Source organism: Herpailurus yagouaroundi, unplaced genomic scaffold, assembly GCF_014898765.1.
Source record: "Herpailurus yagouaroundi ecotype Mexico unplaced genomic scaffold, PumYag 142, whole genome shotgun sequence".
Classification (NCBI taxonomy): Eukaryota; Metazoa; Chordata; class Mammalia; order Carnivora; family Felidae; genus Herpailurus; species Herpailurus yagouaroundi.
In genome coordinates, this window is record NW_024412397.1 from 53,848,852 (window position 1) to 53,873,996 (window position 25,145).

The 25,145-nt window shown below is 44.9% G+C and overlaps 1 protein-coding gene across 1 annotated transcript in view; it reads left to right on the forward strand.

The window, feature by feature from the left end:
- EMILIN2 (elastin microfibril interfacer 2) overlaps positions 1 to 25,145 on the forward strand; it is a 52,199-nt gene that overhangs the window by 14,643 nt on the left and 12,411 nt on the right. The window contains exons 3-4 of the mRNA XM_040479286.1: positions 12,167 to 12,342; positions 16,926 to 18,854. Of these exons, the coding sequence (XP_040335220.1) occupies positions 12,167 to 12,342; positions 16,926 to 18,854 (2,105 nt within the window). The remainder of the gene's footprint in view (positions 1 to 12,166; positions 12,343 to 16,925; positions 18,855 to 25,145) is intronic.

A 25,145-nucleotide genomic window follows, 5' to 3' on the forward strand; every position in this document is an offset into this window, starting at 1 on the left:
TTTGTAAAAATTGAAGCCAGTTTCAGTGAGGGCTTTTGGTTATGGGCCAGCTTAGGAACCTGCTTATTAGCAGGATGAGAACCACTATTTAAACCAAATATTTAATTGTTTTACCTAAAAAAAAAAAAAACAAAACAAAACAGCACAGTAATGCAATCTATGTCATTTTTCTTAAAAACAACAACATGATTTCAAGGAAATGGAAGCTAGCCACCTATCTTTAAAACTAGGTAATAGAGGTCAGGAGAGCCTGGGTGGCTTAGTCAGCTAAGCGTCCAACTCTTGATTTCAGCTCAGGTCATGATCTCACAGTTAGTGAATTCAAGCCCTGCATCAGGCCGCATGCTGACAGTGTGGAGCCTGCTTCGGATTCTCTCTCTGCCCCTCCTCCGCTCGTGCTCGCTCGCTCTCTCTCTCAAAATAAGCAAACTTAAGAAAAACTAGTGTTATTCAGGCCCCCTTTCACCTCAAAGTCTATATATTTGTCTCACTCCCTTCTTGATTTGCAAGAATTGTGGATGCCCAGAAGCTTTCCTGTAGACTGGGATAGTGTCCAAGGTCAACTCTCCCATAGCCCACTGTGTATGTGGGTTCTGTGTGGCTGTCTCAGAACCCCATGGAGTTGGCCAACGTACACCCTCCAGTCCCCAGAGAAAAATCCAATCCAACAAGCCTGCATGAGCAGTGAGGACTTTGCTGGACACTGTGGCAATACAAATTGTTAGAGGATGCCATAGTGATGCCAACCTTGAAAATCCACTGGCCACCCTAAGTCACCTTGGAGAATAGTTCCTCGTCACTTCTGCCTCCTCCAGTGGCCTCCTGCTCTGTCACCCCTACCCATTTGAAAGCAAATAAGCCAAATTCTTCTTTTTGCTCACCCCCTAGTTGTCCACACCTTCAGACCTGGGCTGTCACAGCCCCTTCAAAAGGAGAACCATGCTCTTTCTAAGCAGAGTGCAGGTGGATGAAAATGTCTCCACTTCCCTGTGTTAAGTGTTGATTAAAAAAACCCTAAACTGGGGTGCCTGGGTGGCTCAATCGGTTAAGCGTCTGACTTTGACTCAGATCATGATCTTGCGGTTCATGAGTTCCAGCCCCGCATCAGGCTCTGTGCTGACAGCTCAGAGCCTGGAGGCTGCTTCAGATTCTGTGTCTCCCTCTCTCTCTGCCCCTCCCCCACTCGCACTCTGTCTCACTCTCTCAAAAATAAATACACATTAAAAACATTTTTTTAAAACCCTAAAGTAATATTGGGTTATCCTGGACAATGTGAGAAATATGAAACTAGACTATTTTGGTACTTTTTCTCCCCAATGTCATAAATTAGAAAAGAAATACAAGTGTTCCTGTATTTTCAATTCCCAGATTATTGCTTTTACTGAGAATGAATTCGCCCAAAGGAAGAAGGTGGTGTTTTTGTATCTGCTGAGACATTCCTACTGTCTTGGGATTTTCTAGGCGTCTAAAGGACCTCACCAAGTCACAGGTGTGGTCTAAAGCTTGCCAGCATCCATAGTCTTCATCCAAAGGACCAAGATCCCTAAAGGGGAAGGTTGGATGTTGCAAACCAAGTCCAAGGAAACACAGGAAAGAGGATTTTGAAATGACTTTGAGTTTTGTAGCAGAATTTGCGGAAATGATTTTTGCCCTTAAAAAAAAAAAAAGAGGAAATAATCAAACTAGTTATTTGGTAGTTCTGAAAGGAAAGGTTTGGATCCCCAAACCATGGGAAGTTGTATCTGTGGTGAGCATCCTGCGACGGGCTGAGGCCGGCAGATGTTCTCATGGCTCACGCTGTGGGAAACCAGAGCAAGAGCAGGAGGAGTGTCCTGCGTTCTGGCTCCAGGAACAAGGAAACATGATGTAAGCTTGAGAAGGAACACTATAGAATTTATCTGGGGAAGCAGCCTGCAGCAGCGATGATGACCGTCCTGGAAAGAATCCTGTGGGGGAATGTGGGCTTTCGTTAATGGCGGATTACGATTACAGAACCCTCCAGAAAGCTGGGACAGTGAGCCTTCCCACGGTGGCTTGACTTTTGTAATGGATTTCCCAAAGTCAGGAAGTTAAAACTAAGAATGTGAATTCGTAGGAACGCATGCATAAGCTGTATTTCACGGTGCCGGCCACGCCCTGTACTTTTGGAACATTGTCATTTTCAGCAATGCAAGCCTTCGTGGAAGGAATGTAAGAATAGCAGCTTCACTGGCTACTGGTGGCCGAGCCTCCCCTGAGCTGCTGTGGTGTTCCAGAATCCCCCTCCTTCACCACTGCAGAGACTTCCCCAGGATGAAGTGGGTGATAATTGTAAAGAACTGGGTGGGTGTGTCGGGACAGGGGTATTACTTTTGACAAGTCTGTGTGATCCGAGCAAACTACTGAGGGGTAAAGAAGATTGCAGGTTTTGAAATCTAACTTGCCACTCTAAGTACGCGAGGAAATTAATTCAAGAGGAAACAAAAATAAGCAACTTACGATCCTGGTGTCCCCAGCAAATATATCCTTTGTACTGGGAAGCAGACAGTCTCTTGTGTGTACATTTTCATTTTGAACACATTGCTTTGGTCTAGGATCTGTTATTAATTTTTTAAGTGTACAAACCTATCTTGTAATCTGATTTCAATCAGGGCTCATCAAGGTTTTAGTTTTATTGGGTGCATTTTGTATTTCAGAAATATATTTGCCCGAGCATTCTGGCTTTTAACACCTAGATGAATTTGCCAACAAAGTCAAGGAAGATACTCTATTTCTTTCCTTCCATTAATTTCTCCATGCAGAGATCTAATTAAAAATGTGTCATGGAGCAGAAACAGATAAGATGAAAATTGTGGTTTGTGTGTGTGATGTGCTTTAACCTGGAAGAAGGCCCTTTGGTTCCTTCACTTTGTCCTGTGTGGGAGACTTCTTCATCCTGTGGGAAATTAGCATTGGGAGGGACCTGGGACGGGTAGAGTCATCTCCTCGGATTGCAGAGATTGTCATTGTAGATGTACATGGTTTCAAGTGGCCAAGGTTTGATTGTAAAACAGAGTGGATTGAAATCAAATGGCAAGTGTCTCTCCTGCTGGTGCAGAACCACTTTTCCTTCCCTATCATTCTGGAATCACTTCCAGTTTCAAACTTTATAGCCATTATTGCCTGACTCTATTTTCTGTTGTTACTTCCATTAAAAACAAGTCTATTTATTCGTTGATTGATTTAAAAAAAAAAAGCAATAATAACAAAAGCCAGAAAAAAAACCCATTTGTCACAAGTAGTTTTTAGAAAAATTAGTTTGCTGTCTTGTCAATCTCTAAATCAGAACATGAGACCAAACTTTGTGAAAGTGAATTACTATGGAAAAGAGAGGAAATTTTGACACGTGCTACAATGTGAATGAACCTTGAGGGTGAAGGAGTTCAGAGCAGGCCACCCCAAACATGCCACTTTGACATATTGATTATTTTGAGCTGAAGACGGTTGAGAAAAAGCAGAGACAAGAGAGCCCTCTGTCTTCCCTCTTTCTGTCTAAAATCAGGGTTCTAAGTTTCCTGCCTCTCCTGTACCAGGCTGAAGAGAATGACCTTTGTCACTGTAGATACACAGTTGGCACCAAGATAAGTCTGCATATGCAAGCCTTACTGACATAGCCCTTATCTTCCATGAGTTTCCCCTCTAGATTTCCTAGCTATAGTCCCACAATTTATTGCCCCTAGAAGCCCAAACCCCTTTTCCTTGGTCTAGTCACTTCACAATATATCACCCTGTGTTAAAATGGTATATAGTCCCCTGAGTCCCACTGCTTGTTTTCACTTCTTTTGTGTGAAACCTCCATGCATGTAAAAAACATTAACATCCATACAGTTTGGATGTCTTTTCTCCTGTGAATCTGTCTTTTGTCAGTTTAATTCACAAGACCCAGAACAAACCTAAGAGGGTAGAGGGAAAGTTTTTTTTTCTCCTACAAGGACATTATGCTAAGTGATATAAGTCAGTCATAAAAGGACAGATGCTGTATGATTCCACTTAATATGAAGTCCCTGGGGAGGTCCAATTCACAGAGACAGAAAGTGAGATGGTGGTTGCAGGGGCCAAGGTTGGGGAGAGGGAAATGGGAAGCTGGTGTTTAATGGGTACAGAGCTTCAGTTTAGGAAAACGAAAGGAATTCTGGGGATGGATGGGGGTGACGGTTGTGAACAATGTAAATGGACTTAATGCCACTGAACTGGGCTCTTCAAAATAGTTAAGATGGTAATGTTTTTTAGGGACTGGGTTTGACTCAGTTATACCCTTGCACGCTACTCCACTCACCCCTGCCCCGTGTCCACGCAGACAGGGCTCATTCACCAGAGCAGTCTTTCCTGGATGAGGACCAGGAATGCTTCTCCATGGCTCTCTCACTGCCCTCTCTACTTCATCCTGTCTTTCAGCACTCTTCCCTGGTTAGGATTTTCCTGAACTTAGGGGGAAAATATTCTTCTTCAGCCCCCCTTACCTCCTGGTTACCACCCTATTTCTCATTTCCCATCACAAGCAAACTTGATGGAAGAGGTTTTTTGGTCTGTACCTCCTCTTGCTTATTTCATTCTTTATTCTGACCCAGCGTCCTCTCTCAACACTGATCTGAGCAGCGCTGGCTCAGTTCACCGAGAATCTCCTTGTCTTAAGAACAGTATCTCTCAGTCCTTCTGTTACTCGACCCTCTCGGCAGCGCTGGAAATATGACCTTGTCTGCCTTCTTGACATACTCTTTTCCCTTTCCTTCTTAGATATTGTGGTTTCCTTGTGTCTGTCTAGCAGCATGTGCTGGCCACTTTCTGTTTGTCCCCAGATCCATTTTCTCTCCTTCTCCCTCCTGATTTTGTTCGAGGAGTCTGACCTGGATGGGTTGTAATTTAATCCTTTCATTGTATTGATGAAACTGTGGCCCAGAGGTGGGAAGTTCCTTGTCTGTCACTCAGGGGACTAATGAGAAGGGCTTTTGCTTTTAGTCTAGGGATACTTACAGTTGGTTGCTGTTTCCAGAATTATCTCACTAGTACTGGTCACTGGGTTCCCTCACCATCTGGCTTCCCGCTGGTCTGGCCACTGCAAGCCACCTGCCCTCTCCCTCCAAGTGAAAGTCGGCAGTGACTGTTTCCTCTACGAAAGGCCACAGCTCCTGTCCAGCAGCCTTCTCCTAATGCTCTGGTTACAGCCTTGTCCTCTCCTGGCCCCTTTAGACCTAGGGTTGGTACATTTCTCCCATTCTTTTTTTTATTATAAATTATTCAATTAATTTAAATTAAAAAAACAGTGCACCCATTTCTCCCACCCCCATCTCCTACCCTTGGCAAACACCAGTCTGTTCTCTGTAACTGTAAGCTTGGTTTTTTAGTTACTTTGTGTTTTTTTGTTTTTTTGTTTCCACATATAAGTGATACCATATCGTATTTGTGTTTGTCTGACTTACTTATTTTTTTATTTTTATCATTTTTAATTTTGTTAATGTTTATTTTTGAGAGAGAGAGTGAGAGGGAGTGGCAGAGAGAGACGGAGACCCTGAATCCAAAGCAGGTTCCAGGCTCTGAGCTGTCAGTAGAGAGCCTGACTTGGGGCTCAAACCCACGAGCCATGTGATCATGACCTGAGCCGAAGTCCAATGCTTAACTGACTGAGCCATGCAGGTGCCCTTTAAATTTCTTTTTAAGTTTATTTATCTTGAGAGAGACAGATACAGTGTGAGTGGGGGAGGGGCAGAAAGAGAAGGAGAGAGAATCCCAAGTAGGCTCTGCACTGCCAGCACAAAGCCTGATGCGGGGTTTGGACTCCTAGAACCCTGACATCATGACCTGAGCCTAAACCGATTCGGGCACTTAACCAACTGAACCACCCAGGTGCCATTGACTTATTTCATTTAGCATAATACCCTCAGGTTCTATCTATGTTGTCACAGGTGGCTGGATTTCATTCTTTTTTATGGCTAAGTAATATTCCTGTGTGTATATATGTCTGTGTGTGTACCACATCTTTATTCATCCATCCATCCATCCATCCATCCATTCATTCAAATGTCTATCCATGGATATGTAAGTTGCATCCTAATCTTGGCTATTGCGAGTAATGCTGCAGTGCACATGGGGGTGCAGTTATCTTTTCAAGTTAGTGTTTCTTCAGATCAGTGTCCAGAAGTAAGGTTGCTGGATCATATGGTGGTTTTGTTTTTAATTTTTTGAGGAATCTCCATACTGTTTTCCATAGTGGCTGCTCCTGTTTACATTGCCACCAACAGTGCACCAGGGTTCCCTTTTCTCCACATCCTCACCAACACTTGCTATTTCTTGTCTTTCTTGACACCAGCCACACTGACAGGCGTGAGGTGATATCTCATTATGGTTTTGATGTGCATTTCCCCGATGAGTAGTGATGTTGAGCACCTTTTCATGAACCTGTTGGCCATCTGGATGTCTTCTTTGGAAAAATGTCTATTCAGATCCTCTGCCTACTTTTTAAACACACACACACACACATATATATATATATATATATATATATATATATACACACACACACACGTATACTACTTTTTATGCCTACTTATATGCCTACTTTTTAAGCATATATATATGCATATATATACATATACATATATATACATATATATATATATATATACACACACACACATACACTCACACACATTTTGCTTTAAGTTGTATGAGTTCTTTATGTATTTGGATATTAGCCCCTTATCAGATACAGGATTTGCAAATATTTTCTCCCATTCAATAGGTTGCATGTTTATTATGATGGTTCCCTTTGCTGTGCAGAAGCTTTTCAGTTCAATGTAGTCCCACTTGTTTATTTTATGTTATGGGTATTTTACCCACATGTTATACATATTTACCACAGTTAAAAACAAAAGTCAGTTACCTGTCTGGATGTGGAAAACTTGGTGTAGTACCTGAATGCCAGATAACCGAGTCTGCCTTGGATGTGCATCCTGAAAACTCCATGAAATGACTTCTTGCTTGTATGTACATGCTGACTTTGTCCCAGATCAGTGGTTATCCCTTCAGGCCTAGGATGCTCCCTACAAAAGAGAAGGAGGCACCTCTTCTTTCTAGCTTCCTTCTCCATCCTGAGAGTCCATTCCAGTCAATACTGTACAGGACCACTCGTGGGATGAAGCAAGAGTTGGCTCTGGGGCTTTGGGGACAAGCCAGTGCCTGGAAGAAAGAGAGGAATTTACTAGAAAGTCTGTTCTTGGGAGGAATCCCAGTCAGTGGGGCACTGGGCTGTAGATTTGTGCACTGTTAGTGGCATGAATCAAATAAGAAGTTACAGGCGAATACTAAATGCAGGGAAATGAGCCTTACCTTGTAGAACAGCTGTCTACATGATCCTCTGCCAGTGATGTGTGGCTATTTCTGAAAAGCCTTCTGGCAACCCGGAAGGAATGTGGGAGGAGAGAGAAGATGGGTGGGTGTGAGACAGGAATGAAGAGATGAACAGATGTGTGCCCATTGCCATTCCCTTGATAGTCTCATGAGGGTCTAGGCCAGCTCTGTCCCGGAGACCTCCCTGTAATGATTGAGATGTTCATGCTAATACTGCATGTGGCTACTGAGCACCTCAAATGTGGCCAACGTGACTGAGGAAATGAATGTTCAATTTTGTTTACTTTTAATCACTTTAGATTAAAATAGCCACACCTGATTAATGGCTATATAACTGGACAACACCACTGAAGGTCACCTTCTGGTGTGTGATTCTTGCCTAACTCATTATGACCCGAGGACTCTGGAGCTTGATTTCGTTCTGGGAAGACTTAGGAATTCACATCGGTTGGGGTTAGACCTGAGGACAACTCTGGGGCTTTTAATATGGACATTGGATTCCCCAAAACCATGCCAAAAGTAGACTTAGTATCATTCATTATTGTTTGATTAATGATTAATACTTCATTCTTTATTGAGCACCTACAATAGGACAGATTGCTGTCTTTAAAAATGGGGATGTTGTAGAGAACAAAACCAACAGGAATTCTTGCCCTCGTAGGGCTTATGGTCTGTGAAAAGACAAACACTGAACAAGTGTGAACCAAAGCGTATTATGAAAGAATACGTTATCTGTCAGTAGGAAGGAGTCTTTATCGGGGGGTGATAGATGTCCAATGGAGGCACAATCATTTTGTCATATTTTGTTTTAATGTGTACATTCCAGTCATATGGTCCCTGAACCCTGATTCAACTTTTCCAGTCCTTTTCTTGCCACCTTCCTTCTCAGGAGAATCTTCTGGGTTGATCTAATATTACACATTAGACACAGTGGATGAACTCCTAAAAATGGTGAACCCTTGTTCCCCACCCCCACCCCAAAAGGGTTTCAGAGGTAGATGGTGGGGGAGGAGAGTTGAGGAGAGGCTGAGTTGCGGAGTGCTGGCTAGTGTGGGGGCAGGCTCGGGCTGCCAACCCCCCTCCCCACCGGGAGCCCCCAAGAGCACCTGAGGCAGCTGTGGCCAGGGCTCCCCTGGGAGACAGGATTTTGTTACAGTCCCTGCCCAAGACTGGGATGGGGGCCAAGGCTGTAGCCTGAGTCAGCCTTCCAGCTTTAGCCCAGCACCGCCTTGACTCTGTCCCTTTGGCTATCAGTCCCTCAGCTGGGTGCAGTCAGCTGATTCACTAAGTGTCCCTGGGGCACCTTCTGTGTGCTTATAGCCCATGGACCCTTGGAGTTAACACTTGGGCTGCTTTCGGTCGATTCACTTCCCCTGCCTGGTTGCCTCAGAGGCTCCAAACTCCCGTGAGGAGGGAGGGCCTATGGGTGCCCTGACTTATGGGCTGCACTTCTCAACTTGACAGTTACTTGGGGAGTTTTTGAAAGGTACACGTGCCTGGACACCCCTGCCCCCAGGCCAGTTAAATTAGAATTTTGAGTGTAAAGACGTGAGCTTTTTTTTTTTAAAGCTCCCTATCGGGGATATTGTCCTGCAGAGCACTGAGGGACAGAAGGAGGATCTGGGCATCATGCTGTGTTCCTCCCATCCTCTGGAGGACCTACTGGCTGGCTCTGATGGAGGCAGGAACCCGTTTCTGCAGGGAAAATCCCAGTGGGGCTGAGGGGTTGCACAACCCTACCTCTTTCCCTCACATCCCCCAGATTGAGGACCCATGGCCGCCTCTGGGATCTATGTCCCTGTGCACGGAGCAGTCGGAACGTGAGCTTTCCCACGGCTGGAGGTGGCCGCCTGATCACTTCCAGCTGTCATCACTAGCCAGGAAGGCCTCTTCCACACGCTGGACTTAAAACTCTGTTAGAAATGCTGTCAACCTGAACTCCATTGCCGCAAACCGGAAACCCTACAGCAAGCCGATTAGGCAGAGGGTGGGAGTGGGGAATGTGCGTGGGGCTGGAGAGGAAGGCAGGAACTCCAGGGAACTTTCCTAAGTTATGAGCTGGCTCCAAAATAATAACTGCCTTTAAAGAAAATAATGAGGTGTGTTGGAAAGGCAAGCACTTTCTTATACTCAGCTCTGTGGTTGGGGCTGAGGCCTCTGGGTGGGGGGTGTGGGTCGCAGGCTCAGGGTTTGCTCTCCTGGTCCCTCGCAGCCGCGTCCAAAAGGGTTTGCTATGGGCTGTCATCTGCTGGCACGTGTACAAAACCCGAGAGCAAACACATTTTCCCATTCAGTCTTAAATGCTCAGAGGAACCAAGTTTTTCTGAGATTACACATTTTTGCAGCATTATGTTATACTTGAACATGCAAAACAATGAAGTGGAATTTTTTCTTTCTTTCTTCTTCTTCTTCTTCTTTTTTTTAGTATATGTGCTGCTGAGGCAAGCACTCTTGATTTTTTTTTTAATAGTTTTTAGGACCACACAGGGACTTCTTTTGGTAGGTTGGGTGCTAGGGGGCTGGGGGCTAATGTGGACCGTGTCAGATGTTCAGACAAGTGTTTGCTGAATGGGGATGGCAGCTGTCCTTTGACCCTGCTTACATGGCCTTCTGGAACATCTCTGGGTGGGTGGAGTTCTCTCCACCCGAGTCTCTGCTTCTGTGTGCTGGGAGGACCGTCTGGGGTACAGGGGCAAACACTTGGGTTTAAATCCCAGCCCTGGCCCTTCCTGACGGTTGGAACTTGGACAGGTCACTTAACCTCTGTGAGCCTCTGTTTTCCCATTTGTGAAAAGGGGAAACTCTACAAATAGTTAGGCCTTAATGGGGTGTGTGGTGGCAATAAGAGGGAATAAATAACCTAGAAGCGAGGTCTTGCCCCATGCCCCCCCCCTTTTCTGTTTCATTCATTCGGCTTTGTCTTCTGTTTTGAAAAAGTCTCCCTCTGGGGCTTCTCAAAACTTGTGTCCCCAGGCCCCACTGCAAGCCAAGTAAATAGAATCTCTGAGGGCGAGAGCCAGGCATCTGCAGTTTTTCACTCTTCCCTAGTGATTCTGATACTCAGCTAAGGTTTCGAACCACTGCCCTAGAAGGGCCGGTGAACCAGGGACAGAGACAGGTGTTGGGACACTAACATTTGGGTCAGTGCTGTCCCCAGGGCCTTCTGGGAATTCCAGAGGATCACCTTGGGTCCTGGCGATGGGGGAGTTCCTTACACCTAAAGTTTTAGTTGTCATGGTTTCGACCCTCAGGAAGGATGCCAAAAGCCCATTACATTTACTAATTTGCAATTTTCTTGGGAGTGTGACTTTGAACTACACCCTCATCAAGGCTGGTGCTGAGGTGGAGTCACCTGACCGGCACCAGTCCCCATGGGCCCCCCAATGCCCCTCTGAGCAGCACACAGTCCTAGGAAGTGACAGAGAGCTGATTCCTTTCAGGGAATTGGCCCCCAAGGAGGAGGGCAGCTGCTAGTGCTGGTGTTCACAGTGAAGAGACAGTGAGGACGTTCTAGAGAGCCATGCTTCCAAGCTGGAAGAAGATGCTGGGATAAGTTAAGGAGTGGCCCGCATCTGTGCTGTGAGCAGGGGCACCTGGGGGTGTTAGACCCCTGCATCCATCCTCTGAGTGTACGGGGGGCTGCTGGGTTGCCACTCTCTGGCCCAGGCCCAGTGCTGGGTCTGGAGGACTTTACAGCTATCACAAGAATCTCGGTGTGATATGCACGTGCATGGGGGAACGTGCACTTAAAAAGGGATCCTTATTTCTACCATTAGCTCTACAAATCAGGGAATCTTTTTATTTTTTATTTTTATTTATGTATTTATTTCTATAATCGTTTTTTAAATGTTCATTTTATTTTTGAGAGAGAGACAGCGCAAGCAAGTGAGGGGCCGAGAAAGAGGGAGACAGAGGATCTGAAGCGGGCTCTGCCCTAACAGCACAGAGCCCAATGTGGGGCTCGAACTCACCAATGGTGAGATCGTGACCTGAGCTGAAGTCGGATGCTTAACCAGCTGAGCCACCCAGGTGCCCCCAGGGCATCTTTTTAAAAAGGTCTGGACACAGCTAGCATGAGGTGCCCTCTCTGAAGGCTCATGGCCTGCTGCCTTTGCAGGAAAGAAGGTGCCAAGATGAAAGCACAAATGCTATGGAGACGAAGGTGTCAGGGAGGTTTCTTTAAAATACAAAAAAAAAAAAAGGGGGGTGCCTGGGTGGCTCAGTCGGTTGAGCGTCCGAATTCGGCTCAGGTCATGATCTCATGGTTCGTGGGTCCGAGCCCTGCATCGGGCTCTGTGCTGACAGCTCAGAGCCTGGAGCCTGCTTCCGATTCTGTGTCTCCCTCTCTCTCTGCTCCTCAACTCGTGCTCTCACTCTCTTTCAAAAATAAACAAACATTTAAAAATAAATAAATAAAATACAAAACAAATGACACTGAGTTACCCCAGAAAAAAAATCTCCACAAAGCAGTGAATTGTGGGACGAAAATTTGTGTGCGAAACAAAAGCTCAGTTTTAGGAATTGCGGGGCCAGGCTTTTCTAGGTTGTCTGTCTTTCTGGCCTTTAGTGGGAGAGCAGCTGAGTGGAGGTGGGTTGAAGATGGATGAAGGAGGCCAGTCTGATTTTGGCTGAGCCCCAGGCATCAGGGCTGGACTGAAAAGACCAGTGGTCCCTTCTGGGTCAGTGTGGAGAGGGCAGGCAGAGCCCTGAGTGACCTGGATCCTCTTCATTCGGGTACAAGTCAGGGGGGCCCGGGGCGCTGGCGATAGCCAGTAAAGAGAGATGCCACCCTTTTCCTCGGCAGGTATCGTGTGAACTTCAGACCCAGATACGTCACCAAGTACAAGACGGTGACTCAGTTGGAATGGAGGTGCTGCCCTGGCTTTAGAGGGGGAGACTGCCAGGAAGGTCCCAGGGACCCTGTGAAGACTCCCCGCCCCACGCCCGCTCGGCCTCGAAACAGCGTGAAGAAAGCCACAGGTAACTTCTTTGTGCTTCCCTGTGCATGGCCACCGCTGATCTTTCCAGTGCTTCTGCAGACCGTAGGATTTATGATTTAGAATGTGGAGCTCTCCAGGGTCTTCCAGTAACACGCATGTATGCCTACAGTAGACGCATGTGGCATACAAATTTATTTGCAGAAGCAGTAGCAATCAGAATACAGTTTTGTTTTGATTTGTTTTGTTTTGTGTGGCAAGTAAATTGCTTTGTTAGGGCTGGTTTGTGAAAGCAAAGGATTTGGCAATCAGTGTAGGGGAGGCTGATGGTTTCAGACTGGGGTAGTGTGGGCACAGATGCGAAGAGATTCATATGTAGCGATGCTTTGTTTTTACTTTTTGTCTACAAGTTCCCATAGATCTGAATTTGAAGAAACTAATTGTTTTAAAAATAGGTGAATCAGGGGCACTTGGGTGGTTCAGTCGGTTGAGTGTCAACTTCAGCTCAGGTCACGATCCCGTGGTTCATGGCTTCGAGCCCCGCGTCTGGCTCTGTGCTGACAGCATAGAGTCTGGAGCCTGCTTCAGATTCTGTGTCTCCCTCTCTCTCTGCCCCTCCTGTGCTCACATTCTGTCTCTGTCTCTGTCTCTGTCTCTCTCTCAAAAATAAATAAACATTAAAAAAAAAATAGGTGTATCAGAATCATCCTCATTCTGTTTGGGGTGAGAGATTTGCAAAGGTAAGCCCCAAGTTCGATGTATCCAGTGAAGTTTTTCTTAAATTTGTTTGTGAATTTTTTTGGAAGTAGCACAAATTCAGTGAATAACTAAGAAAGCAATGATAATTTTCACCTTTGCTTTTAATTATAACATCAAGAGAATGACTTTTATGGCTAAAAATTTTCTGTCCTTTTATTCTATGTCACTTTATCTTTCCTCTTTTTTAAGTTGAGTGAGAATAAATGTAACCTAGATTTTCTTACCAATTCGATGTTTAAGTCGTCTTGAAATGATTGTTTTCTCATGAAGTATTGTCAATTTTGAAACTTGTAGTGTTTCCCCATATTGTTTGTAAAATAGATTTTAAAATAATTTCTATGACAAAAGTAATATATATCAATTATAGAATCTTTATAAACTCTAGGGGAATATCTAGTTACACATAATCTCACTGCTAACATTTTGTTATCACACATTACTCTCCTTCCTATATCTGCTTGTACATGTCGTTAAGGAAAATTCACTTATTCATCCCACACATGTTTATTGAGCTTCTTTATCTGGCAGGCTCTATACTAGACACTTGGGAAAAGTGAAAAACAAGGCAGACAGTCCCTGAACTCATGAAAGGCAAACATCACACATGTAATCGCAATATGTCCTGATAGGTACTATGATGGGCTCACATGAAGGGGATCTGTTGGATCATAATAGGTTACTTTTGTTTTAGTTTTATTTTATACAAGTTTAAACCCGTAAGAGTTGAATAGCTTTAAAAGGACTATTAGGAAAGCAGTGACCTCCCTTTCTCCCCCACTTTCCCTTCCCAGGGGTAATTACTTTAAACTCTTTAGATGGTCTTTTGGAATTTACCTCCATATCTATTTTTCAAGTTTATTTATTTTATTTTATCTTGAGAGAGAGAGAGCGCGCGTGTGTGTGTGTACCATGTGTGTATGAGTGGGGGAGAGGCAGAGAGAGGGAGAGAATCCCAAGCAGGCTAGCACAGAGCCTGCGGCAGGGCTTGAACTCATGAACTATGAGATCATGACCTCAGCCAAAATCAAGAGTCCGATGTTTAACCTACTGAGCCATCCAGGCTCCCCAACCTCCATATCTATTGACTTCTCATGATGGAAGGTGAAATTATGACTCCTTTTCATCTGCTTTCCTCATCCTTTCCATACCGTTTATACCAGATTTTTAATTTACTTAATACTTCTTATTTACATTGTGGTAACTAGGTAGATAATGTGTACAGCTGAGCTATGTAGTATGCTATGAATCTGTTGGCTTTCCTTTATAGCTTTTTGGTTTTTTTAGAGTTAGTGATTGTTTTATATTTTCCTTTGCTTGTTTGTTTTTTTTTTTGTTTTGTTTTTTTTGTTTTTTTTTGTTTTTGTTTTTTTTTTATGTCTTTGTCCCTATTTTAACCCGAACTGTCCTCAGGGTGATTATTTAGATGTCCTCTCATTATGTTCAGACACATCAGTTTCACCTTCTTGGAGCAATCCCCACCAGGACTGGTCATCCTCTTTTCCTTGTTCACAGCTGCCAGTCTGCAATCTTACTTGTTTCCCTCCCACCGATTCCCTGTTTCCTATACTCTTTGATTGTTCTCAATGTACTCCCTTGTTTTGGTAGAGCACATTCTCCAGTAGTTTTATGAGAAGATTGTATGGGATGTACACTTCCTAATATTTTATAGTCTGAAAATATTTTTATTCTACTTTAGAGTTCTAGATTGGAAATAATTTTCCTTTAGAATTTTGAAAGCATCACTCCGTTTTCTTCTAGCTTCCAATGCAGCTGTTAAAATGCCCAAAACCATTCTGATTCCTAATTTTTATATGTGACATGGTTCTGTTTTTTGTTTTGTTTTGCCACTTTAGTGGGATTTCAGAAGGCAATGAAAGGAAATGCTTATCCTTAATCCACTATCATTGTAAAGAACATACAATTTTAGAACTAATTTTTACACTTAATCTATAATGAACAACTATTCATTAAATAGTTTGCAATATCATTTAATGGCTTTGAGAGTGTGATTATTTGAACACAGTCCCCTACTGTTGGTCACTTAGGTTGTTGGTAGTTTTTTATAGATAGTATTTGAATAAACATTTTTTTCCTGTTACTATTTTGGATTCATCTCTGATTATTTACTTGAATAAACTTCTAGAAGTGTAATTGTTGGGGCGAAGGGATTCTGAGATTTTGATACTTACTGCCAAGTTATCCTTCCAAAAAGTTGTAGCAATTTCCACAGTCACCAGGAATATGTAGAAGAAGCATTTCCTCATGTGCTGTTCTTCCCTCTTCTCCTGCCCTTTGCTTTTACTTCCTTTGCTCAGAAAGGCATTTCATTTGTAAGTGATTCAACAACTTGTTTTTTCCTCCTGGTGTCTTGAGGTAGAATACATTTTTCAGTGTGGAAAATAAGGTGTTCTTTATAGTTCTCTGCTTGAGAGTTTGGCCATCTGACTTCCAGTCTTGATTTTACCACAAAGCTGATTTTCATGAATAATAGCTGTTGTTATGGTTGTGTGCAAAAGTTTAGGGGAGGAAAAAACAACGTTAAAGTCAAATATCTACAACATTCTACATTTAATTCTAGTGCTTGTTCAGTGTACCTTAATGCATTTTATTTCATCGCAATCTCTATGTTATGTTCGATTTTTTTCCATCCTTTATGATAGTCTCTGTATCATCTCCAGGCTTGTCGATGTTAGCCCCTTTCTAGTATTCCTTGCATCCTACTGTGAGTTCAGGGGTGTGGTTTGCTTTCAGGTTCCTACTGCCTTTCGTTTCAATAATTTTGTTTTTGGTTAGTTCATCTATCTCTGTATCTATCACTTTATTTTCATTTTAGGACTCATCACAGTCATCCTTATTAACTTTTTTTTATTTCTTTTGGACTATTTCCTTGGAAGTATATTTCTCAGAGTAGGATTATCAAAAAGTCAATGTTTATATTCTTTGGTTTAGTGAATCTTAGTATATATGACCACATGGCTTTATTGTTAGGAGGTGACAGTAGAGTCACTGCTTTATCCCTCTTTAGCTTTTAGTTTCCCCAACTGCATAACAGTGCTAAACAATGTCTATGAGACTTTGTTAGCATAGCGATGCTAACAAAAGTAAAATAACATTTAGGAGTTGCTTGGAGGATAATTGACTGCTTAATATGATATCATATCACCCAACAGCTAATGGGTGGATATCACTAAAGTGGCTTCTTGTGGTTTTACAGTATGTAGTCAACCATTGGGGTGTGGCTGCAGCTCACTAATGTGAGAATGATGTGTTCATATGACAAAGTAGATTAAGAATATTTCCCTTTAGGGGCGTGTGGGTGGCTCAGTTGGTTGAACACCCTGATTTGGACTCAGGTAATGATCTCACAGTTTGTGAGATCGAGTCCCGTGTTGGGGTCTGCACTGATAGTTTGGGACCTGCTTGGGATTCTTTGTCTGTCTGTCTGTCTGTCTGTCTGTCTGTATGTCTGTCTCTCTCAAAAATAAATAAATAAACTTAAAAAAAATTTCCCTTTAGAGTGAAAGAGACCATGGACTACCTACTATGTACCATGTACTATATATTCTCTCAACAACCCTTAAAGGGAAGATAGTACCTCAGCTTCATAGATGAGGGGATTATTGTTCACAGATGTTAATTAACTTGCTCCAGGGCAGACAGGAAACAACAGAGCCAGAATGCAACGGGAGGCCTATTTGACTCAAAGGCCATAGTCTTTTTCTCTCTACTACAATAATTGCCTATGGTGAGAGGGGATCTATAAGTGAAGGTTTAAGTGCATTCCTTAAGTACCCTGTTTATTGTCTTTGCAGAAAATGGGAAAAGGTAGAACTTGTTAAGTCATGTCCAACTCTTTCTTTGTAACAGATAATGAACCAAGCCAAGTCTCAGAGCCCAAGAAGATTTTGCCACCAACTCGTGCCACAGAACCAAGTCAAGTCATAGATCCAAAAGAGGGGGCGCAAGAACTTCAGGAAAAAAAAATCCAGGTGCTTGAGGAGAAGGTTCTCCGACTCACAAGAACAGTTCTTGATCTCCAGTCTTCCATTGCTGGAGTGAACGAAAACCTCAAACATGCCGTTCAGGATGATGCCAGCAAAATGCTGGCATCATGGCTCAGTAATCTGCATCCCCAGCCAGTGCCTGACAGTGGCACTGGTGGAGACACAGAAACTGTCCAGCTTCCTGATGTCCTCAACAATAAGGAATCTGGCATGAAGGACATCAAATCCGAATTGGCCGAGGTCAAGGATGCTCTGAAGACCAAGAGTGACAAGCTGGAAGAGCTGGATGGGAAAGTGAAGGGGTATGAAGGACAGCTCAAACAGCTCCAGGAGGCTGCCCAGGGCCCTACGGTGACCATGACGACCAATGAACTCTACCAAGCCTATGTTGATAGTAAGATTGATGCCCTGAGAGAGGAGCTCATGGAAGGAATGGACAGAAAGCTGGCCGACCTGAAGAACTCATGCGAGTACAAGCTGATTGGTCTCCAGCAGCAGTGTGATGATTATGGGAGCAGCTACCTGGGAGTGATTGAGCTAATAGGAGAGAAGGAAACAAACCTGAGAAAAGAAATAAACGATCTTCGAGACCGGGTACAAGATCCTTCAGCTCGGTCCAACTGCTGTAATAGTGAAAAGAATGGTGACTTTGGGCCACAGATCAAGATGTTAGACCAGAAAATTGAAAGGGTTGCTGAAGCCACCAGAATGCTGAATGCACGCCTGGACAATGAATTTGACCGCCTTGTAGTTCCAGAGCCAGATGTGGACTTTGATGCACGGTGGAATGAACTAGATGCGAGGATCAATGTGACAGAAAGGAATGCGGAAGAACATTGCTTCTACATTGAAGAAACCCTTCGGGGGACCATTAATGGTGAGGTAGATGACTTGAAGCAACTTCTTGATCAGAAAATCCAGTCTCTGGAAGAGCGCCTGGGGAGTGTTCTCCTGGAGGTGGCCAATAGCACTGATGCAGAACTCATCCCCCCAGCCTCAGCCCTGCCAGGTGTGTCAGGGGCTGGGAGCAAACAGGTCATGATAGAGTTAAACCACCTGAAGAGCAAAGTTCAAGTTGTTGAGGATATTTGCCTGCAGAACTTTCAGGGAGAGCCTCATGGGATAGAAGATACTTTGCCAAACGGAGAAGACCACATAGCAGGTGATAGTTTGAACCTTTTGAAATCTCTGAATGACACAATGCATAGGAAGTTTCAAGAAACCGAACGTAGCATCCAGAAACTTCAACAGGATTTTAGTTTTCTTTATTCTCAACTAAACCACACAGAAGACGATGTGAATCATCTCCAGAAGGAGCTAAGCAGTTGTAGAGAAGGTAAAAATGCTGCAGTGGGGGGGCTCTCTAAGGGGGGTGAGAAGGAAAGGACGGTGGAGCCCCTCCCGTCTCCCCAGGACCCCATGGCTCATTGCTGCAGCCACCTGGAGGAGAGGTGGCAGCGGCTGCAGAGCCAGGTCCTCTCTGAACTGGACACTTGTAAGGAGAACACACATGGGGTCCAGAGGGACGTGTCTGTGGTTGAGAGCAGGGTGTCTCATATGGAGAAAGCCTGCAGCAAGCTGGACTCCATCTCCGGAAGTCTTCAGAGGATCAAGGAGGGGCTCAACAAGCATGTCAACAGCCTCTGGAGTTGTGTCAGGCAGATGAATGGGACACTCCGGTCACATTCCAGAGACATATCTGGCCTGAAGAATTCAGTCCAGCAGTTCTATAGCCATGTTTTCCAGATTTCTACTGACTTGCAAGACCTGATCAAATTTCAGCCATCAGCAAGTAAGTTGCCCGTTACTATCCCATTTCTTGTATTTGTTCGCAGCATGCATTATGCTAGGTTTTGGATGGTCTGTGGAGTTCACTACATCAATGCTACCCAAAGTGTGGTTCGTAGATTGGTGCCAGTTTGTGAATCACTGGTGCTGAGTGGCAACGAGATAAAAACCAACATCGAGAGTTAGTATTTAGAAACTTTTATTTAAAACAATTTGACATCACTGCAGGGTTCAGGCACACCATCTGTGCATTTTACAAAAGTTATCAGTCCACAACAAATTGAAAATGAAACTGCTCCTTTGCCACAGAGGAAGAGGGCAAGATGTGGATCTATATATATACTGTCATGTTGGGGAGCTTAGAGTTGGGGTCAGATTTTTGGCCTAACAACTTGGAACACTGGCTGCTTAGGGAGACTCCCATTTGCTTATCTGTTCACTTCTCTATAAGCAGTGCTTTTTGTTTGCTGGTATCATTATAATCTTTGTCATCATTATCTTTGGGCCACCTCCTGTCTCCTGAAATCTAAGGTCTAGATGATGGCAGATAGAATACGGTCGGATTCCTTTCCAAAGACCATGGACAAAAAGCATTTTAGGGGGCAGTAACTGTTTAAAGCCGTATAGTGCTTACAACAAGGAAGCATATCAGTTGTGTTTAGGCAAAGCTTGCTGCACACTAGACACGGAGCAAATGATTGTTGAATGAATGAATGAGTGGTTCCTTAATAACATGAAACAATATGTTCAACAAAGTTAATTTCCTTGTTCCTTGAGTGTTTAGCACATCATCCATGAGAGACATAGCTTCTCTTATACCTGGATTCTTTCATGTAGGTGGCCTCAATAATGAGACAGCCTTTTCTAATTGGAAGCAGGGAGGGAAAGTGTGAGTTCACACTTATTGAGCACTTTCTGGGGACCAGCACTGGGCTAGTTCCCTCAGGCCATGTCATAGAGCCCCACAACAACCTCTGCTTTCCCAAGGGGAAGTGTACCCAGGGGCATACATCTAGGGAGTGGCAGGGCCAGAACGAGAACCCTGGGTGGGCTGCATCCAAGAATTGTCTTCCAGTCCAGCACACATCTCCTTCGTGTGTCCGAGAGTTGAATGCAGACTTACTGGCTCCAAAAGGACTTGTTGAGGGCCAGCTGTATGCCCAGAAGGACCCCACTTCCTGACCTGCCCTCTCCCTGTTTTGTCCTCTCTTCCCCTTTGGGCTTTGATCACCTTTTCCACCTTGCTCAGCTCCAGGTGACAAAGACCCCCAACACTGAGCTGAGATGTCATGGCCTGGAGTGAGCCTATAGGGTTTTATGTCCAAGCTGAGTCATAAAACCCAAGGAGCGGAGGGCTGAAACATGAGGGGCAGTTGAGCACGGGCCTGGCTGGGGAGAGTCATGGTCAGGTCCCCGGGAAGCTGGAGGATCTGAAGTAGTCAGGTGGGAAAATGCTTTGGGTGTTCTCAGAGAAAAGGAGTTTGTAGATAAGGAGGTACCCAGGCCAGCCAGGACCAGGAAGCTGGCCTCCACCCCAGTGCTGGGCCCACTACACCACACTGTTCATAAGCCTCCCCTCCTCCCAGGCCCACACAGCTCCTGTATCTCTGGAATGTTGAGTAAAGGTCACAACACTGTGTGTGTTCATAGAATGATTGTCCCTTGTGGTGACAGTGCTGTCTGGACTGTGTTTTATAATAACAGATTGAATCAGATATTTCCAGTTGATTTGCAACTCCCAGGCAGTATGGGAAGCTGTGTTAACTCTTTCACACTTTGTCTGCTGAAGTAGAAGTTGGAGGTGAATGTCTTTAAAGAGAATGTAGCTTCTAAAAGATTATCCTTTTGGAATGAATTCATTGCTGTGAATGTAGAATGTGTGGCCTTTCAAGAATTCCATTGATTGAAAAGAGCCAAAAATAAACCAGCAGAGCCTTCTCTGTCCTTATACAGTGTCAAGGTCTAGGAGATCTGCAGCCTGAGAAGCAGAGGTCTAGGGGGGAATCTGGAGTTAAGGTCACAGTGAAAGCCATACATTGACCAGTTAAAAGTCAACAGAGCATTTACTGAGCACCTGCTGTGTGCAAGACTTTGTGAGAGGCATGGAGATGAGTAGCATGATCCCTAACCTCAAGGCATTTTCAATCACAGTGGTAAAGAGACACAGGTCTGCAGAAGGAATGAATGCAATAGTATGTAAATGTCCAGCGAGTGGTGTAGGGGTTTGTTCTTTCAGTTCATAAGGTCTTACTGAGCCCCTATTATGTGGTAGTTAATGAGCTATGTGTGTGGATTATGTGGATGACAATGCATGTGACAATAACAGTCTGGGGACAAACAAGCTGACAAAGGGATGGTCATGGGCATGGGGTGTGCACAGGCCTACTGGGTGTGTGGAGAAGCGCTTATGGCCACTGTGGAAGTCAGGGAGGGCTCCTTGGAGGAGAGAGCCCCTGAGCTAAGCCTTCGGGGTTGAGGAAATTGAGAGTTCAGAGGCTGGAGGAGTGAAGAGCGAGGTGGAGTGAGAAGAGAAACTTCTGGAAGGAGGTGTTACTGGAGCTAATAATTGAGGGTTGGGTATGGGCCCAGAAAAGCAGGAGGGTTGGTATGAATGGGCCGTTATCTATTGTCATGTAACAACCTGCCCCAAATCTTGGTGGCTTAAAACAACAAAGATGTATTATTTTCCACTATTCTGTGCATCAGGAGCTCATCAGGGCTTGGCTTAGCTTGGCCTGGTGGTTCTTTTGCTCCATTTGGCATCAGCCTGAGTCACTCAGCTGTAATCAGCTGGCAGTTGGGCCTGGCTGGGCTGGAAGATCAGGAAGGCTTTCGTCACATGTCTGGCCCCTCAGGCCTCCTCCATGCGGCCATTCTCTGTCTTTCTCTCTCTCCGTGTGGCTGACTTGGGCTTCTTCACAGCGTGGTGGTCTCAGGTTAGTCAGACTTACTACATGGTGACTGGCTCATAAAGGAAACTGGAAACCGCTAGCCCCTTCCAGGCTGGGCACTGAGCTGCCGTGGCATTCCTTCTGCCACATTCTCTTGGTCAAAGCAAGTCAGCTCTGGAAGGGGGATGTGGTTTCTATGTGTTGGGAGGAAAGGAATATTAATGACAGTTACCATATCTCCCTTGGTGAAAAAAGGCCCAGGGAAGAGGATGCATAACGTAGGTTTGGACCAGTGACCAGATTGATGGCCCGGGGCTACAAACTCTGGTGTTTCTCCTCAGTGCACCACCCTGTTCTCAGATGCTGTTCTTTTCTTTGGAAACATCCCTAAGGGGGCCTGGATTATCCAGGAGACAGCTAGTGGGAGCAGAAGGGGCTTCAGCTGATGCTCAAGTAGATCTCTTGAGTATTTTATCTCCCTCCCATTACTGAAAATGTTCTTCCCTGGGTTTTAAAAGGGACTCTTGAAACTATTTGCAAATGTTGGCTTTTTTTTTTTTTTTTTGGATAAAAAGTCCATGGCTTTCATCTAGGTCTCAGAGAGGTGCCTAATGTCCAAAAGGTGAAGAACCTTCACTCACCTTCTCACCTTCAGCTCAGTAAAGTGGGTGTGATGCCTGTCTCCCAGCCCCCCTCCATCCTACCCATTCATTCATATGCTTTCAACTGAGCCGTGTGCTAGTGCTGCAGTGCCGGCCCTCGTGAATGTCACTCTAGCGGGACGACAGACAATGCACAGCCAAGCTAAATGCTGATCGGATTTTGGCTAGTGATCAGTTTGCGAGGAAAGACACAACAGAGCAAGTTCATGGAGAACAGGAGACAGCGGTATATTTTAGGTGAGTGGTCAGGGAGGGTTGCTCAGTGGAGGTGACTTCGTTGCAGGGCTTTGCAGAGACCTGTGGGAAGTGGTCCAAGCAGTGGGAACAGCATGTTCAAAGTCCCTGAGGCAGTAATGAGTTTGTCCTGTTTGAAAAACGCATAATGTATATGAACAAGGGGAGGGTGGGAAGTCCTGGGCATTGAAGTCAGGAAGGAACCAGGTCATGTAGGATTTTATAGGCTATGGTAAAGGATTTGAATTTTAAGTATGATGAGAAACAATCAGAGGATTTTAATTTTTTTTTAATGTTTATTTTTGAGAGAGAGAGAGACACAGAGTGCAAGCAGGGGAGGGGCAGAGAGAGAGGGAGACACAGAATCTGAAACTGGCTAGAGCTGTCAGCACAGAGCTGGAGGCAGGGCTTGAACTCAAGAACCTCAGGATTATGACCTGAGCCGAAGTTGGTCGCTTAACCGACTGAGCCACCCAGGCACCCCCCCGCCCCTTTTTTTCCAATGTTGATCAGAGGATTTTGAGCCAGTAAGTGCTTATTATTTCTCAGCTTTGCCATCCTAGCTACTTCCATGCTTTCTCTGGGACTTTGGGCAAGTTATTTATCTACCTAATTACCTCACTTTCTGCATCTGTTGCTTGGAAATAATAATGACGCTGATCTCAAGTTTGTTTAAAGAGGATTAATACTCATAAAGAGTGGAGTATTAAATAGTGCCTGGCCCCTTGTATTTATTCAATCATTATTACCTATTATTTTAATCCTCTGACCCCTATAATGTTTAATCTGCTCATGGCTGCACTTTTCTCCCTTTTTCTTCCTACAAACCCCCAGGCATCCAGCCTCAAAGGAGTCAGAGCAGCCTGTCCACACAGCAGACATGGAAGGAGACCCCTGGGTGTCTGGCTCCTGGCTGCTCTGTGGAATGCTCTAGATAGCCAGTGGGTGTTTTCTCACTTTCCCTTTCTTTTTCTTTAAATTGGGGGGCAAGTAGAAAGTGTACAAAGCCTAGAAATCTCCCCTCCCTGGCATTCAGGAATCACATTCAAATACGTTTGTTGACAAGAGGCTCAGCACTGGGGTACTTGGGCAGTTCAGTCAGTTAAGCGTCCAACTTCGGCTCAGGTCATGATCTCACGGTTCGTGAGTTCGAGCAATACACCAAGCTCTCTGCTGTCAGTACAGAGCCTGCTTCAGATCCTCTGTCCCCCTTTCTCTGCCCCTCTCCCACTCACGCTCACTCTCTCTAAAAAAAAAATAAAAAAAAAAAAAAAAAAAAAAGAGCTCAGCACTTGGGGATAAGTTAGGTTCCAAATGACAAGGTGGTTCTTAAGTCCTTTGTCCTTCTGTCTGATGTGGCCATAATGGTTTGGCTGTCTGCCTGGGCACGCTCACTCCCATTGTCAGGCGTGGGTGGGGCACTGTGCTTCTGGCCAGCACCCCCTCCATTTCCCTTGGTCAGCATCTTGCGGGGCAGGAGTTCCTCTGTGGCGGGCAGCTCCAGGGTCTGCTCCCTGCATGAGTGAAAGGTGTCTTTTCCTGCCTGAGCCTGAGGACTGCCCTGGCCTGTAACGAGCGTTGTCAGCAAGGCTGTGGCTGGCTGCCCTCTCTGACAGCTGGCACATCCCAGCCTTCTTGTGTGACACAGACGCTGAGCCCTGGCTGGACTCCAGCATTTCTGCTTACAGTAGGAGAGAGGGGACTTCCTGGTGTTGAAACACCTGGGGCTCCCGCTGGGTGGAGATGATGGGCAGAGGAATATTTCTGTGCATCAGGGAAGCTCTCTTTCCCTACGTCACTGTTCCAAGAAGGGACATGCCTGCCTAGATGCCATGATGTTGTTTCAACAGACTCTAGTGACAGGAGTATCACTTCCTTTTTCAAATCCGCCCCCCCCCCCTTCTGCTCAAGTCTGAGGGCTGTTTCTCTTATAACTTGAATTATACTAAGCACAACATTTCATTTAGTTGTGTTAGAGATTTAGGAATCCCATCTTTATCAAGTTGCTTAATTCAAGCTATGCTACAAAAATGAAAAAGCATGGACTTTCTAAATATTTAACCATAAAACCTGGCCAGGGGAAGAGTGGCCTGATGCCACAGTCATGCCCTCAACTTGAAATCGGCTGGGTTTGGGCCAGTTTAGGTCCAAGATGGCATGATGGACCAAGTCAGGGTTTTAGAAATATCTGACGCCTAAAATAAACTGCATATACTCAGACCATCCTGACCCTTGCAATGTGCTCCCTTACACCCTGCGGGCATCTGGGGTTCGTAATGCCCTTTGGTGGGGGTAAGTTGCGGCTGCCTTTCTGCATCTTAACCATTGAATTTAGAACCATGGTATTCTCAGGGCTGAGGTGTCCCATAGCTGCATGCAAAAATCCTCTGGGAGCTTTAGAAAAATAAGAAATCCTGGGCTCACTCAAGAGATTCCTGCTCAACAGGGATGAGGTGAGACCCAGGAACTTGCAATTAAATTTGTTATTAAAACAAAACAACCCCCCCC